Below are 12,979 nucleotides of genomic sequence, written 5' to 3' on the forward strand. Positions count from 1 at the left end.
ACTAGACTGGGTTGACAGTATTGACTGTGTGAGACACTAGACTGGTGTTGACAGTATTGACTGTGTGAGACACTAGACTGGGTGTTGACAGTATTGACTGTGTGAGACACTAGACTGGGTGTTGACAGTATTGACTGTGTGAGACACTAGACTGGGTGTTGACAGTATTGACTGTGTGAGACACTAGACTGGGTGTTGACAGTATTGACTGTGTGAGACACTAGACTGGCTGTTGACAGTATTGACTGTGTGAGACACTAGACTGGGTGTTGACAGTATTGACTGTGTGAGACACTAGACTGGGTGTTGACAGTATTTACTGTGTGAGACACTAGACTGGGTGTTGACAGTATTGACTGTGTGAGACACTAGACTGGCTGTTGACAGTATTGACTGTGTGAGACACTAGAGTGGGTGTTGACAGTATTGACTGTGTTAGACATAAGACTGGCTGTTGACAGTATTGACTGTGTGAGACACTAGAGCTGGGTGTTGACAGTATTGACTGTGTGAGACACTAGACTGGCTGTTGACAGTATTGACTGTGTGAGACACTAGACTGGGTGTTGACAGTATTGACTGTGTTAGACATAAACCTGAATGACACAGGGACAACCTGGATCCAGCTGTTTCAGATCAGGTCTACTTGCAATATCACATGAAATATAGACAGACACATTTTACACGGTAAATTTAATAAATGTGCACAGTATATAAAATAATATATGTCAAAATGATGTACATCAATGAACGTGTGAATAACGACCTTATACAGTTATGTAAACAATGTACATAAGTTCACAATGCCCCTGACTGGTGGGGATGTCTTGAACATATTGCCACAGGTACATTCTCAGCTGGGGGCACACAAAGACACATTGGTTAGTGTATTTGTTTGTTTGTTTAAAGTCGTTTGTAAATAATCGAGTCTGGAGCATACAATCCAGTGATCAACAGCATGAGCATAGTTGTATTCAATTCATGTATGATTCATAACTCAAAAGGAATCATTGGAAAGTCAAGCTGTGAGTGGCTTCTCATCTCCCTATCCGTTCACAATCTACTTCCCTTTACAGATACACAAGACACTGAATTCAGTATGTTTGATGAATGGCGAAGTCAGCAAAGCCAGCGTGGGATGAGCACGGTGACTGATCAACATGACAAGTGGCAACTACTGAGTTGAATGGAAGGTTGATGTGAACACATCAATCATGAGATGAAGACACATTATGACACATCTAAACACACACAAACCACATCCAGGGGGACCTGTATCTTGTACCAAGCATGTGATGCACAATTCTCAGAAGCTGCTATCAAATCTACCTGCGTTGTGAGCAAAGCTGGGATATAAAGTCCACTTGTGATGAGGGTGGGATTTGGGGTGTTGCAGGGGGTGTACTTAGATAAACTTTCAGTCAAGTGTACATCCTACCTGCTGTGAGGCCTATTACTGTTTGCTATAGGCATAGGTGTATGCTTGAAGCAAGAATTATCTAGCCCTATCGGTGTATGCTTGAAGCAAGACTTATCTAGGCCTATTGATGCATGTTTGAAGCAAGACTTATCTAGGCCTATTGGTGTATGCTTGAAGCAAGACTTATCTAGGCCTATTGGTGTATGCTAGAAGCAAGAATTATCTAGGCCTGTTGGTGTATGCTAGAAGCAAGACTAGATCTAGCAAGCTCTTCACAGGAACACAGTGAGATGAGATCATGAATAGATCACAAAAAATCCATTACAACATAGAGACATGAAAGCCCAAGACAACATGAGTTGTAATGTTGTTGCCATGTTCGTCCTCCCCAACAAGTAGAGTATGTGTGATCCATGTGCAGCACATGGCAGACACTCCATACAGAAGCAGCACATGGCAGACACTCCATACAGAAGCAGCACATGGCAGACACTCCATACAGAAGCAGCACATGGCAGACGCTCCATACAGAAGCAGCACATGGCAGACGACTCCATACAGAAGCGGCTCATACAGAAGCAGCACATGGCAGGACCTCCATACAGAAGCAGCACATGGCAGACACTCCATACAGAAGCAGCACATGGCAGACGCTCCATACAGAAGCAGCACATGGCAGACGCTCCATACAGAAGCAGCACATGGCAGACCTCCATACAGAAGCAGCACATGGCAGACACTCCATACAGAAGCAGCACATGGCAGACACTCCATACAGAAGCAGCACATGGCAGACACTCCATACAGAAGCAGCACATGGCAGACACTCCATACAGAAGCAGCACATGGCAGACACTCCATACAGAAGCAGCACATGGCAGACACTCCATACAGAACCATACAGAAGCAGCACATGGCAGACACTCCATACAGAAGCAGCACATGGCAGACACTCCATACAGAAGCAGCACATGGCAGACGCTCCATACAGAAGCAGCACATGGCAGACACTCCATACAGAAGCAGCACATGGCAGACACTCCATAAAGAAGCAGCACTTGTATAGCAGTAATCCACACCGACACACACTTCAGTTGTAACGGATGGACGGAGCAGATCAAAGATGGAACGTTTGTAAGAGTGACCAATCACAATGAAGAATAAGAATTCTCAACTCTGAATGCATCACATGTAGCAAGGATGTATACCTGATGAACCTGACAGGAATGTTAAACAAAACACACCCTCAAATCTCAAACTGAGAGGTGCACAATCACTTCAGTCAACATCCATGCGTGTACATGGCCTGTCTAACCTGACATACATACAATGATAGACAGTTCGACTCTATGGGTCACGTGATGGGACTGTTATTGCTGACAAGAGGGGATATGGACTCACACAACCTCATGCTGTCTGGCAGATCACAGCACTGCTATCATAATGTCAGTACTTCATATAAAGAAATACTTAGGATATTCAGATTGAGAATTAATGCATTAACTGAGACCTTCTCAAAGGTCCACAATAATAGTCATGAAGTAACAACATTTATATCATAATTTTCAAATTTTGAGAACAAATATCACCAACAATAATAAGCAGTAAGTGTTCAACATTAACACCACTATCTACATCGTCCTCATCTTTCCCTCATGGATAAACGAACTTAGCAACATCATACTCCATAACCTGCCAACAAAGCAGCAGTTCGCTGTACAGAGTTGCCTCCCTTGGGTACACCAGAAACTTATGATTGTGAGTTCGAATTTGGTTCTCCTTGATAAGGCTTCTCGATTTGTCCTCACCATTATGGGGCATGTGAGTTTCACCATAGTGGTCAACGCCTGAAACCTGCATTACTTCATGCTCCCACTTGTCACTGACCAAATCTGATGCAACCAAATACTGATCACAGCCACATATTACCCAGTTCACTCACTCACTCAATGAAGTGCCTCACAGGCGATTGACTCGGTAGAGTGTCATACGTTCTGGAGCTGAGCAGTACCTCACATCAACTTATATAATACAAACTACTCTTCCTTTTGATTCAGCATGAAATGTGTTGTGTACAATCTCCCCCGCACAACTGATGTTCTGTGTTGGTGAAGACATTCATGCAAAACCTCACACACTCATGCATCAATGTCAGTTGTTCCAATGCTTAATATAGAAAACCTCTGCTGTCTTCATTGTCAAAATGTCATTTTGATTCCACTCATCATCAAGATCTATTAATGTTGAAGCTTCTTTACTTCAATTCTCAGTGGTGCCGAATGCTCAGTGGTTTTGTTCTCTGCAGGGCACAAAGAGTCCAGAATGGTCCCACATGAAGACTACAGAGGTTATGCAATGGATCACCTCCCAGTAATATACATCAATTACCAAGTCTTACATCATTACCATCTTATACTATCATTAAAACCTGTCTGAGCAAAACATCTGGCATACTGGATATGTTGCCAGCACACACACACATCCACTCACATATTCACACACACATATTCACTCACACATATTCACGCACACATACATCCACTCACACACACGATATCACCGCCTATTCCTTCCCAGCATCCTCTCTCTTCCTCACTGTCGAGCTGTCATCATTGTCTCTTGTTTTCACTTCCTCTCCACTCTTCTTCTCTGAGTCTTCCCCTGATTTATCCTCTGCTTTCTTCTCTTCCCTCTTGAAGAAAGCCTTGACCTTGGCCAGGAGTCCCTTCTTCTTGCTGGGGTCGGAGACAATGAAGCGCCTGGTGGTGAGGTTGTGGATGGACCCGAAGGCGATGGCCACGACGGTGCAAGCAAGGCAGATGACGTTGTAAGGCATGCTGAAGTCCGGAGTCGGGAGAGACACCAGCAGAGACTCAGTGTGGATTCTCAGGAAAAACTGGTCAGATTCATCCTTCATGCTGAAATATTAACAGATTACTGCAAATATACACATTGCAAGACATGGCATGACATTAATAGCAAGACATTTCTTTGACAGATGTACTCTCTGAAAAATGATGAAAAATGAAACCTTGTAATACAAACCAATAAGAGCGAATTTGAAACTATGACCGTTTGTTAAACAACTTTTATCCTAAGTTGAATAAAATTCTGAGATTTAAATGTTCAATTGGCAAAGTCAAATTATGAGGATTCGCAATCTTAATTTCACTTCGTTTGATTTACTTTGTTGTTTAAAGTGAAATTCATCGGTTTTCACTGCAAATAGACTATAGTATCTACATACTAGTGAGTGGATGTTAACCACGTGAATGTAGCAAGAAATATATCGCGCAGTATTGTCACTTCGACCCCACCTCACTTCCGTGGAACATATTGTTATAAGTTGTGTCATGCAAAATCCTTTTGGTCATGATTCAAATATATATTTAACTACGAGTGGTAAGTAGTTTTGATTTTCCAACTTGATGAAAACAAACCATAATATCATTAATTCTAACAGACTTTAGCCCGTGACTTTACGGTTTTCAAAAATGGTGGCGCCCTGTCGCTAACATCCGTCAGTCTGAGGATAAATGCTATTTAGGTTTGTTTTCACCAAGTTACAAAATTAAAACTACTTTCTACTGGTAGTAAAATATGTATTTGATTGATGGCCAATAGCATTTTGCATGACATTGCGTATAACATAACAATTTCTCTCCTGGCAGCGAGGTGGGTGTCAATATAATACTACTTACAATATTATTGTTACTTCGACCACAACCTCACTTCCGAGGAAGAAATCGTTATGTTACAAGTTGTGTCATGGAAAATCTTTGTGGTCCTCAATCACATACATATTTTACTACAACTAGTAAGTAGTTTGATTCTTTAACTTCCGTGAAGCGATCTGAACACAAGTAAGACATCGTTTCAGGCTTCCACAACGCTCACTTCGCACTCACAAACATAACCAATTTAGCACAAACTGCGGGGTCCTGTGGAAATCTGTGCATGGTGACACCATCGCCCAACCCCTAGGAGCAATTGACAACATTGCAACGATTCGTCATGTCTTCGTTGATGTCGAGAAATCATCAAAATGACGAGCTTGCTACACACTTTCTATACAACTAACTGAAAATCCTTCCTCACATGACGTCACTGCAGTGCTCTGGCGACAGAGTTACGTAACCTGTCTGTGGTTTCGTTGGCGAGTGAGAGTGAAGCAGGCAACTTTTAATCTCTCAGTATTAATTAACCACAAGTTTTTTAAGAATGAATTTAGTGTTTCGCAGAAGACTAACCACAAATCTTTCATATGTAATAGTTAAAAGAGTACAAAAATCAAAGTTTATTTGTTCTTTAACACTCACTCACAAACAAATCTATAGAAAACAATTGGTGGAAAACACGTGATAAAAGTTATCTCACCTTGTTCCCGAAGACGGCTGACTGTTGGCCTGGGGCGGTGTAGTTGCTGGCGTCGGAGAGAACCGTGGAGATGATGGCGGAGTTGATGGGGAAACCATGGTTAGCATCTGGGGGGTACTCTGTCCACTTGAGGAATGCTCGCTCAAACTCGTAGCTGATTGTTGTGACTGAGTTAGCTCGGAGTCGGAACACTATCTCAAACTGATAAGATCTAATACGGTCTTTGCCAGGGATGTAGTGGATTTTGACTGGAGAAGAAAAATAACAACATGATTCAAGTTTGATGTATGCTTGGAAATAGCACTGAATAACTAAACACTGCATAACATTCACCAGGGGTCTGGCAGGGGTGGGGCTACTCACACTGTCTGGTGGTGGGAATAGCAGTATGGGGGCCAGGGATCTGGCAGGGGTGGGGCTACACACACTGTGTGGTGGTGGGGGTACCAGCATGGGGGCCAGGGGTCTGGCAGGGGTGGGGCTACTCACACTGTCTGGTGGTGGGGGTAGCAGCATGGGGGCCAGGAGTCTGGTAGGGGTGGGGCTACTCACACTGTCTGGTGGTGGGAATAGCAGCATGGGGACCAGGGGTCTGGCAGGGGTGGGGCTACACACACACTGTCTGGTGGTGGGGTAGCAGCATGGGGGCCAGGGGTCTGGCAGGGGTGGGGCTACTCACACTGTCTGGTGGTGGGGTAGCAGCATGGGGCCAGGAGGGGTCTGGCAGGGGTGGGGCTACACACACTGTCTGGTGGTGGGGAATAGCAGCATGCCAGGAATCTGGCAGGGGGGGGTCTGGTCTGGGGTGGGGCTACAGCCCACACAGTCTGGCAGGGGTGGGTGGTAGCAGTATGTGGGGGCCATGGGGGGAGTCAGGGGTCAGTCACTCACACTGTCTGGTGGTGGGGGTAGCAGCATGGGGGCCAGGGGTCTGGCAGGGGTGGGGCTACACACACTGTCTGTGGTGGGGTAGCAGCATGGGGCCAGGGCTCTGGCAAGGGGTGGGGCTACTCACACTGTCTGGTGGTGGGAATAGCAGTATGGGGGCCAGGGGTCTGGCAGGGGTGGGCTACACACACTGTGGTGGTGGTGGGGGTAGCAGCATGGAGGCCAGGGTCTGGCAGGGGTTGGGCTACACACACTGTCTGGTGGTGGGGTAGAAGCATATGGGGGCCAAGGGTCTGGCAGGGTGGGGCTACACACACTGTCTGGTGGTGTGGGTAGAGAAGTATGGGGGCCAGGGGTCTGGCAGGGATGGGGCTACACACACTGTCTGGTGGTGGGGGTAGCAGTATGGGGGCCAGGGGTCTGGCAGGGGTGGGGCTACTCACACTGTCTGGTGGTGGGGGTAGAAGTATGGGGGCAAAGGGTCTGGCAGGGATGGGGCTACACACACTGTCTGGTGGTGTGGGTAGAAGTATGGGGGCCAGGGGTGTATTGCTCATGGTGGTGATGGTACTCACAGGGACGGATGATGACACCATTGTTCTTTATGGTGAGGGTCTTGTAGAAGACTCGCATGAACCATGGCAAGGTGTCCATGTAGATGACGGTCAAGTTGGATGACAGCGTGTTGTGGATTTCACACATCACACCTCCTCGTTCAAGGCCATAACCTGAAGACACAGACATACAGTGATCACACAACAATATCACAGTAATTACATTCACACACATAGTGCTGAGAGTCGGTACGCGGACATATACAGTGATTACATTCACATAGTGGTGACATACAGCAGTGATCACATAACCGATATCACAGTGATTACATTCACATAGTGGTGAGAGTCGGTAGCCACGGACATACACTGATCACACAACAATATCACAGTGATTACATTCACATAGTGGTGAGAGTCGGTACACGGACATACAGTGATCACACACCGATATCACAGTGATTACATTCACATAGTGGTGAGTGTCGGTACACGGACATAGAGTGATCACACAACAATATCACAGTGATTACATTCACATAGTGGTGAGTGTCGGTACACGGACATACAGTGATCACACAACAATATCACAGTGATTACATTCACATAGTGGTCACACAACAATATCGTAATTACATTCACATAGTGGTGACGGACATACAGTGATCACACAACAATATCACAGTGATTACATTCACATAGTGGTGAGTGTCGATCACGGACATACAGTGATCACACAACAATATCACAGTAATTACATTCACATAGTGGTGAGTGTCGGTACACGGACATAGAGTGATCACACACCGATATCACAGTGATTACATTCACATAGCGGTGAGTGTCGGTACACGGACATACAGTGATCACACCGATATCACAGTGATTACATTCACATAGTGGTGAGTGTCGGTACACGGACATACAGTGATCACACAACAATATCACAGTAATTACATTCACATAGTGGTGAGTGTCGGTTACCACGGACATACAGTGATCACACAACAATATCACAGTGATTACATTCACATAGTGGTGAGTGTCGGTACACGGACATACAGTGATCACACAACAATATCACAGTAATTACATTCACATAGTGGTGAGTGTCGGTACACGGACATAGAGTGATCACACAACAATATCACAGTGATTACATTCACATAGTGGTGAGTGTCGGTACACGGACATACAGTGATCACACAACAATATCACAGTGATTACATTCACATAGTGGTGACATCGGTCGGACATACAGTGATCACACACCGATATCACAACGGACATACAGTGATCACACACCGATATCACAGTGATTACATTCACATAGTGCTGAGCATCGGTACCGCGGACATACAGTGATCACACAATATATCAGTAATTACATCACACAACGGATAAGTGATCACACAACAATATCACAGTAATTACATTCACATAGTGGTGAGAGTCGGTACACGGACATACAGTGATCACACAACAATATCACAGTGATTACATTCACATAGTGGTGAGTGTCGGTACACGGACATACAGTGATCACATAACGATATCACAGTAATTACATTCACATAGTGGTGAGTGTCGGTACACGGACATACAGTGATCACACACCGATATCACAGTAATTACATTCACATAATGGTGAGAGTCGGTACTGCGGACATACAGTGATCACACACGATATCAAGTGATTATCATTCTCATAGCGGTGATTACAGTGATCACACAATATCATAGTGATTACATTCACATAGTGCTGAGTGTCGGTACACGGACATACAGTGATCACACACCGATATCACAGTGATGACATTCACACAGCTGAGTGTCTGATAGCGAAGGTGGTAAATGGGTGCCTGGGCATGGCTGAGGCACTTGCAGGTCTGTTGGCAGCTGGTACCTAGGTCAGGTGGTTGTGTGTACCTGGGTCAGGAGGTTGTGTGTACTTGGTCAGGAGGTTGTGTGTACCTGGGTAGGAGGTTGTGTGTACTTGGTCAGGAGGTCGTGTGTACCTGGGTAGGAGGTTGTGTGTACCTGGGTCAGGAGGTTGTGTGTACCTGGGTCAGGAGGTTGTGTGTGTACCTGGGTAGGAGGTTGTGTGTACCTGGGGCAGAAGGTTGTCTGTTTGAAACTGACCTGTGATGTATCGCTGAGTAAACAATGGGGGAGGTTGAATGTCAAAGAAGGTGAGGGCACTGTCAAATTTGGCTGCGATGTTGAGGACCTTCCCACCAGAGGTAGCCTCCCCAACATCATACACTGCATAAGTCCTTGATTCTTGGCCACGGACAAAGCTCTCTCGACGGGCTGGTTCCGGCGTCAGCTTGAATTTCTTGTCCTGCAGCAGAAAATACAGTTACTTTGGTTACCAGAGCCTGGAATCATTGTGACTACTTGTAACAGATAAACAACAAATAAGCCAACATACAGGGGTGTAAACCAACATACAGGGGTGCAAGCCAACATACAGGGGTGCAATCCAACATACAGGGGTGTAAACCAACATACAGGGGTGTAAGCCAACATACAGGGGTGTAAGCCAACATACAGGGGTGTAAGCCAACATACAGGAGTGTGTAAGCCAACATACAGGGGTGTAAGCCAACATACAGGGTGTAGTAGCCAACATACAGGGGTGTAAGCCAACATACAGGGGTGTAAGCCAACATACAGGGGTGTAAGCCAACATACAGGGGTGTAAGCCAACATACAGGGGTGTGTAAGCCAACATACAGGGTGTGTAAGCCAACATACAGGGTGTAAGCCAACATACAGCATGTGTAAGCCAACATACAGGGGTGTAAGCCAACATACAGGGGTGTAAGCCAACATACAGGGGTGTGTAAGCCAACATACAGGGGTGTAGCCAACATACAGGGGTGTAAGCCAACATACAGGGGTGTAAGCCAACATACAGGGGTGTGTAAGCCAACATACAGGAGTGTGTAAGCCAACATACAGGGGTGTGTAAGCCAACATACAGGGGTGTGTAAGCCAACATACAGGGGTGTGTAAGCCAACATACAGGGGTGTAAGCCAACATACAGGGGTGTAAGCCAACATACAGAGTGTAAGCCAACATACAGGGGTGTAAGCCAACATACAGGGGTGTAAGCCAACATACAGGGTGTAAGCCAACATACAGGGGTGTAAGCCAACATACAGGGGTGTAGCCAACATACAGGAGTGTAAGCCAACATACAGGAGTGTAAGCCAACATACAGGGGTCTAAGCCAACATACAGGGGTGTAAGCCAACATACAGGGGTGTAAGCCAACAAACAGGGTGTAAGCCAACATACAGGGGGTGTAAGCCAACATACAGGTCGAGACATCGGTGTAAGCCAACATACAGGAGTTGTGAAGGAAATCTTCTTCAAGGACCAATCTAAACACAAAGTAAACATCAGAACTATGAATGGTTGTCATGATGATGATGCTAGAGGTAGATGCCAGTGATGATGATGCTAGAGGTAGATGCCAGTGATGATGATGCTAGAGGTAGATGCCAGTGATGATGATGCTAGAGGTAGATGCCAGTGATGATGATGCTAGAGGTAGATGCCAGTGATGATGATGCTAGAGGTAGATGCCAGTGATGATGATGCTAGAGGTAGATGCCAGTGATGATGATGCTAGAGGTAGATGCCAGTGATGATGATGCTAGAGGTAGATGCCAGTGATGACTGATGCTAGAGGTAGATGCCATGACTGATGCTGAGGTGATGCCAGTGATGATGATAGAGGTAGATGCCAGTGATGACTGATGCTAGAGGTAGATGCCAGTGATGATGATGCTAGAGGTAGATGCCAGTGATGATGATGCTAGAGGTAGATGCCAGTGATGACTGATGCTAGAGGTAGATGCCAGTGATGATGATGCTAGAGGTAGATGCCAGTGATGATGATGCTGACTGATGCTAGAGGTAGATGCCAGTGATGATGATGCTGAGGAGATGCCAGTGATGAGTGATGATGATGGTAGAGGTAGATGCCAGTGATGATGATGCTAGAGGTAGATGCCAGTGATGATGATGCTAGAGGTAGATGCCAGTGATGATGATGCTAGAGGTAGATGCCAGTGATGATGATGCTAGAGGTAGATGCCAGTGATGATGATGCTAGAGGTAGATGCCAGTGATGATGATGCTAGAGGTAGATGCCAGTGATGATGATGCTAGAGGTAGATGCCAGTGATGATGATGCTAGAGGTAGATGCCAGTGATGATGATGCTAGAGGTAGATGCCAGTGATGATGATGCTAGAGGTAGATGCCAGTGATGATGATGCTAGAGGTAGATGCCAGTGATGATGATGCTAGAGGTAGATGCCAGTGATGACTGATGCTAGAGGTAGATGCCAGTGATGATGATGCTAGAGGTAGATGCCAGTGATGATGATGCTAGAGGTAGATGCCAGTGATGATGATGCTAGAGGTAGATGCCAGTGATGATGATGCTAGAGGTAGATGCCAGTGATGATGATGCTAGAGGTAGATGCCAGTGATGATGATGCTAGAGGTAGATGATGATGCTAGAGGTAGATGCCAGTGATGATGATGCTAGAGGTAGATGCCAGTGATGATGCTAGAGGTAGATGCCAGTGATGATGATGCTAGAGGTAGATGCCAGTGATGATGATGCTAGAGGTAGATGCCAGTGATGACTGATGCTAGAGGTAGATGCCAGTGATGACTGATGCTAGAGGTAGATGCCAGTGATGACTGATGCTGGTGTGACAAGCAGCTGGAGTAACATGATGTCAGTAGAAGTTGAATAACGACTGATATGACTGTTGCTGGAGATGAATGCATTCAGTTATGAGGGTCTACTCACTGGTATAACCCATAGTTGTACTCAGTGGTATAACCAATAGTTGTACTCACTGGTATAACCCATAGTTGTACTCACTGGTATAACCAATAGTTGTACTCACTGGTATAACCCATAGTTGTACTCACTGGTATAACCCATAGTTGTACTCACTGGTATAACCCAATAGTTGTGTTGTACTCACTGGTATAACCCATTCAGTTATAACCCACTCACTGGTATAAACCCATAGTTGTACTCACTGGTATAACCCATAGTTGTACTCACTGGTATAACCCATAGTTGTACTCACTGGTATAACCCATGGTTGTACTCACTAGAATATTGATCTTCATAACCCATGCTTGCTGTACTCACTGGTATAACCCACTGTTGTACTCACTGGCATAACCCATTGTTGTACTCACTGGTATAACCCATTGTTGTACTCACTGGTATAACCCACTGTTGTACTCACTGGTATAACCCATTGTTGTACTCACTGGTATAACCTACTGTTGTACTCACTGGTATAACCCATTACTGTTGTACTCACTGGCATAACCCACTCTTGTACTCACTGGTATAACCCACTGTTGTACTCACTGGTATAACCCATTGTTGTACTCACTGGCATAACCCATTGTTGTAATCACTGGTATAACCCATTGTTGTACTTACTGGTATAACCCACTGTTGTACTCACTAGCATAACCCACTGTTGTACTGACTGGAATGACATGGTGTTTACTTACTAGTATAACCCACTGTTGTACTGACTGGAATGACATGATGTTTACTTACTTGGATAGCCCATGGTTGTACTGACTGGAATGACATGTTTACTTACTTGGATAGCCCATGGTTGTACTGACTGGGATGACATGATGTTTACTTACTTGGATAGCCCATGGTTGTACTGAC

General features: G+C 45.3%; 1 protein-coding gene across 1 annotated transcript in view; it reads right to left on the reverse strand.

Annotated features, from left to right (window-relative positions):
* Positions 1–678: 678 nt before the first annotated feature.
* Positions 679–12,979, reverse strand: part of LOC124272943 (GPI transamidase component PIG-T-like) — a 28,047-nt gene continuing 15,746 nt past the window's right edge. Inside the window, exons 6-12 of the mRNA XM_046708185.1 lie at positions 10,568–10,632; positions 9,382–9,583; positions 7,261–7,413; positions 5,798–6,045; positions 2,343–4,331; positions 2,016–2,130; positions 679–1,912 (exon numbers count right to left, since the gene is read on the reverse strand). Coding sequence (XP_046564141.1) covers positions 3,984–4,331; positions 5,798–6,045; positions 7,261–7,413; positions 9,382–9,583; positions 10,568–10,632 — 1,016 coding nt within the window. The 3' untranslated portion in view covers positions 679–1,912; positions 2,016–2,130; positions 2,343–3,983. The remainder of the gene's footprint in view (positions 1,913–2,015; positions 2,131–2,342; positions 4,332–5,797; positions 6,046–7,260; positions 7,414–9,381; positions 9,584–10,567; positions 10,633–12,979) is intronic.

This window comes from Haliotis rubra, unplaced genomic scaffold, assembly GCF_003918875.1.
Source record: "Haliotis rubra isolate DU_JTF1 unplaced genomic scaffold, ASM391887v1 Scf1747, whole genome shotgun sequence".
Taxonomy (NCBI): domain Eukaryota; kingdom Metazoa; phylum Mollusca; class Gastropoda; order Lepetellida; family Haliotidae; genus Haliotis; species Haliotis rubra.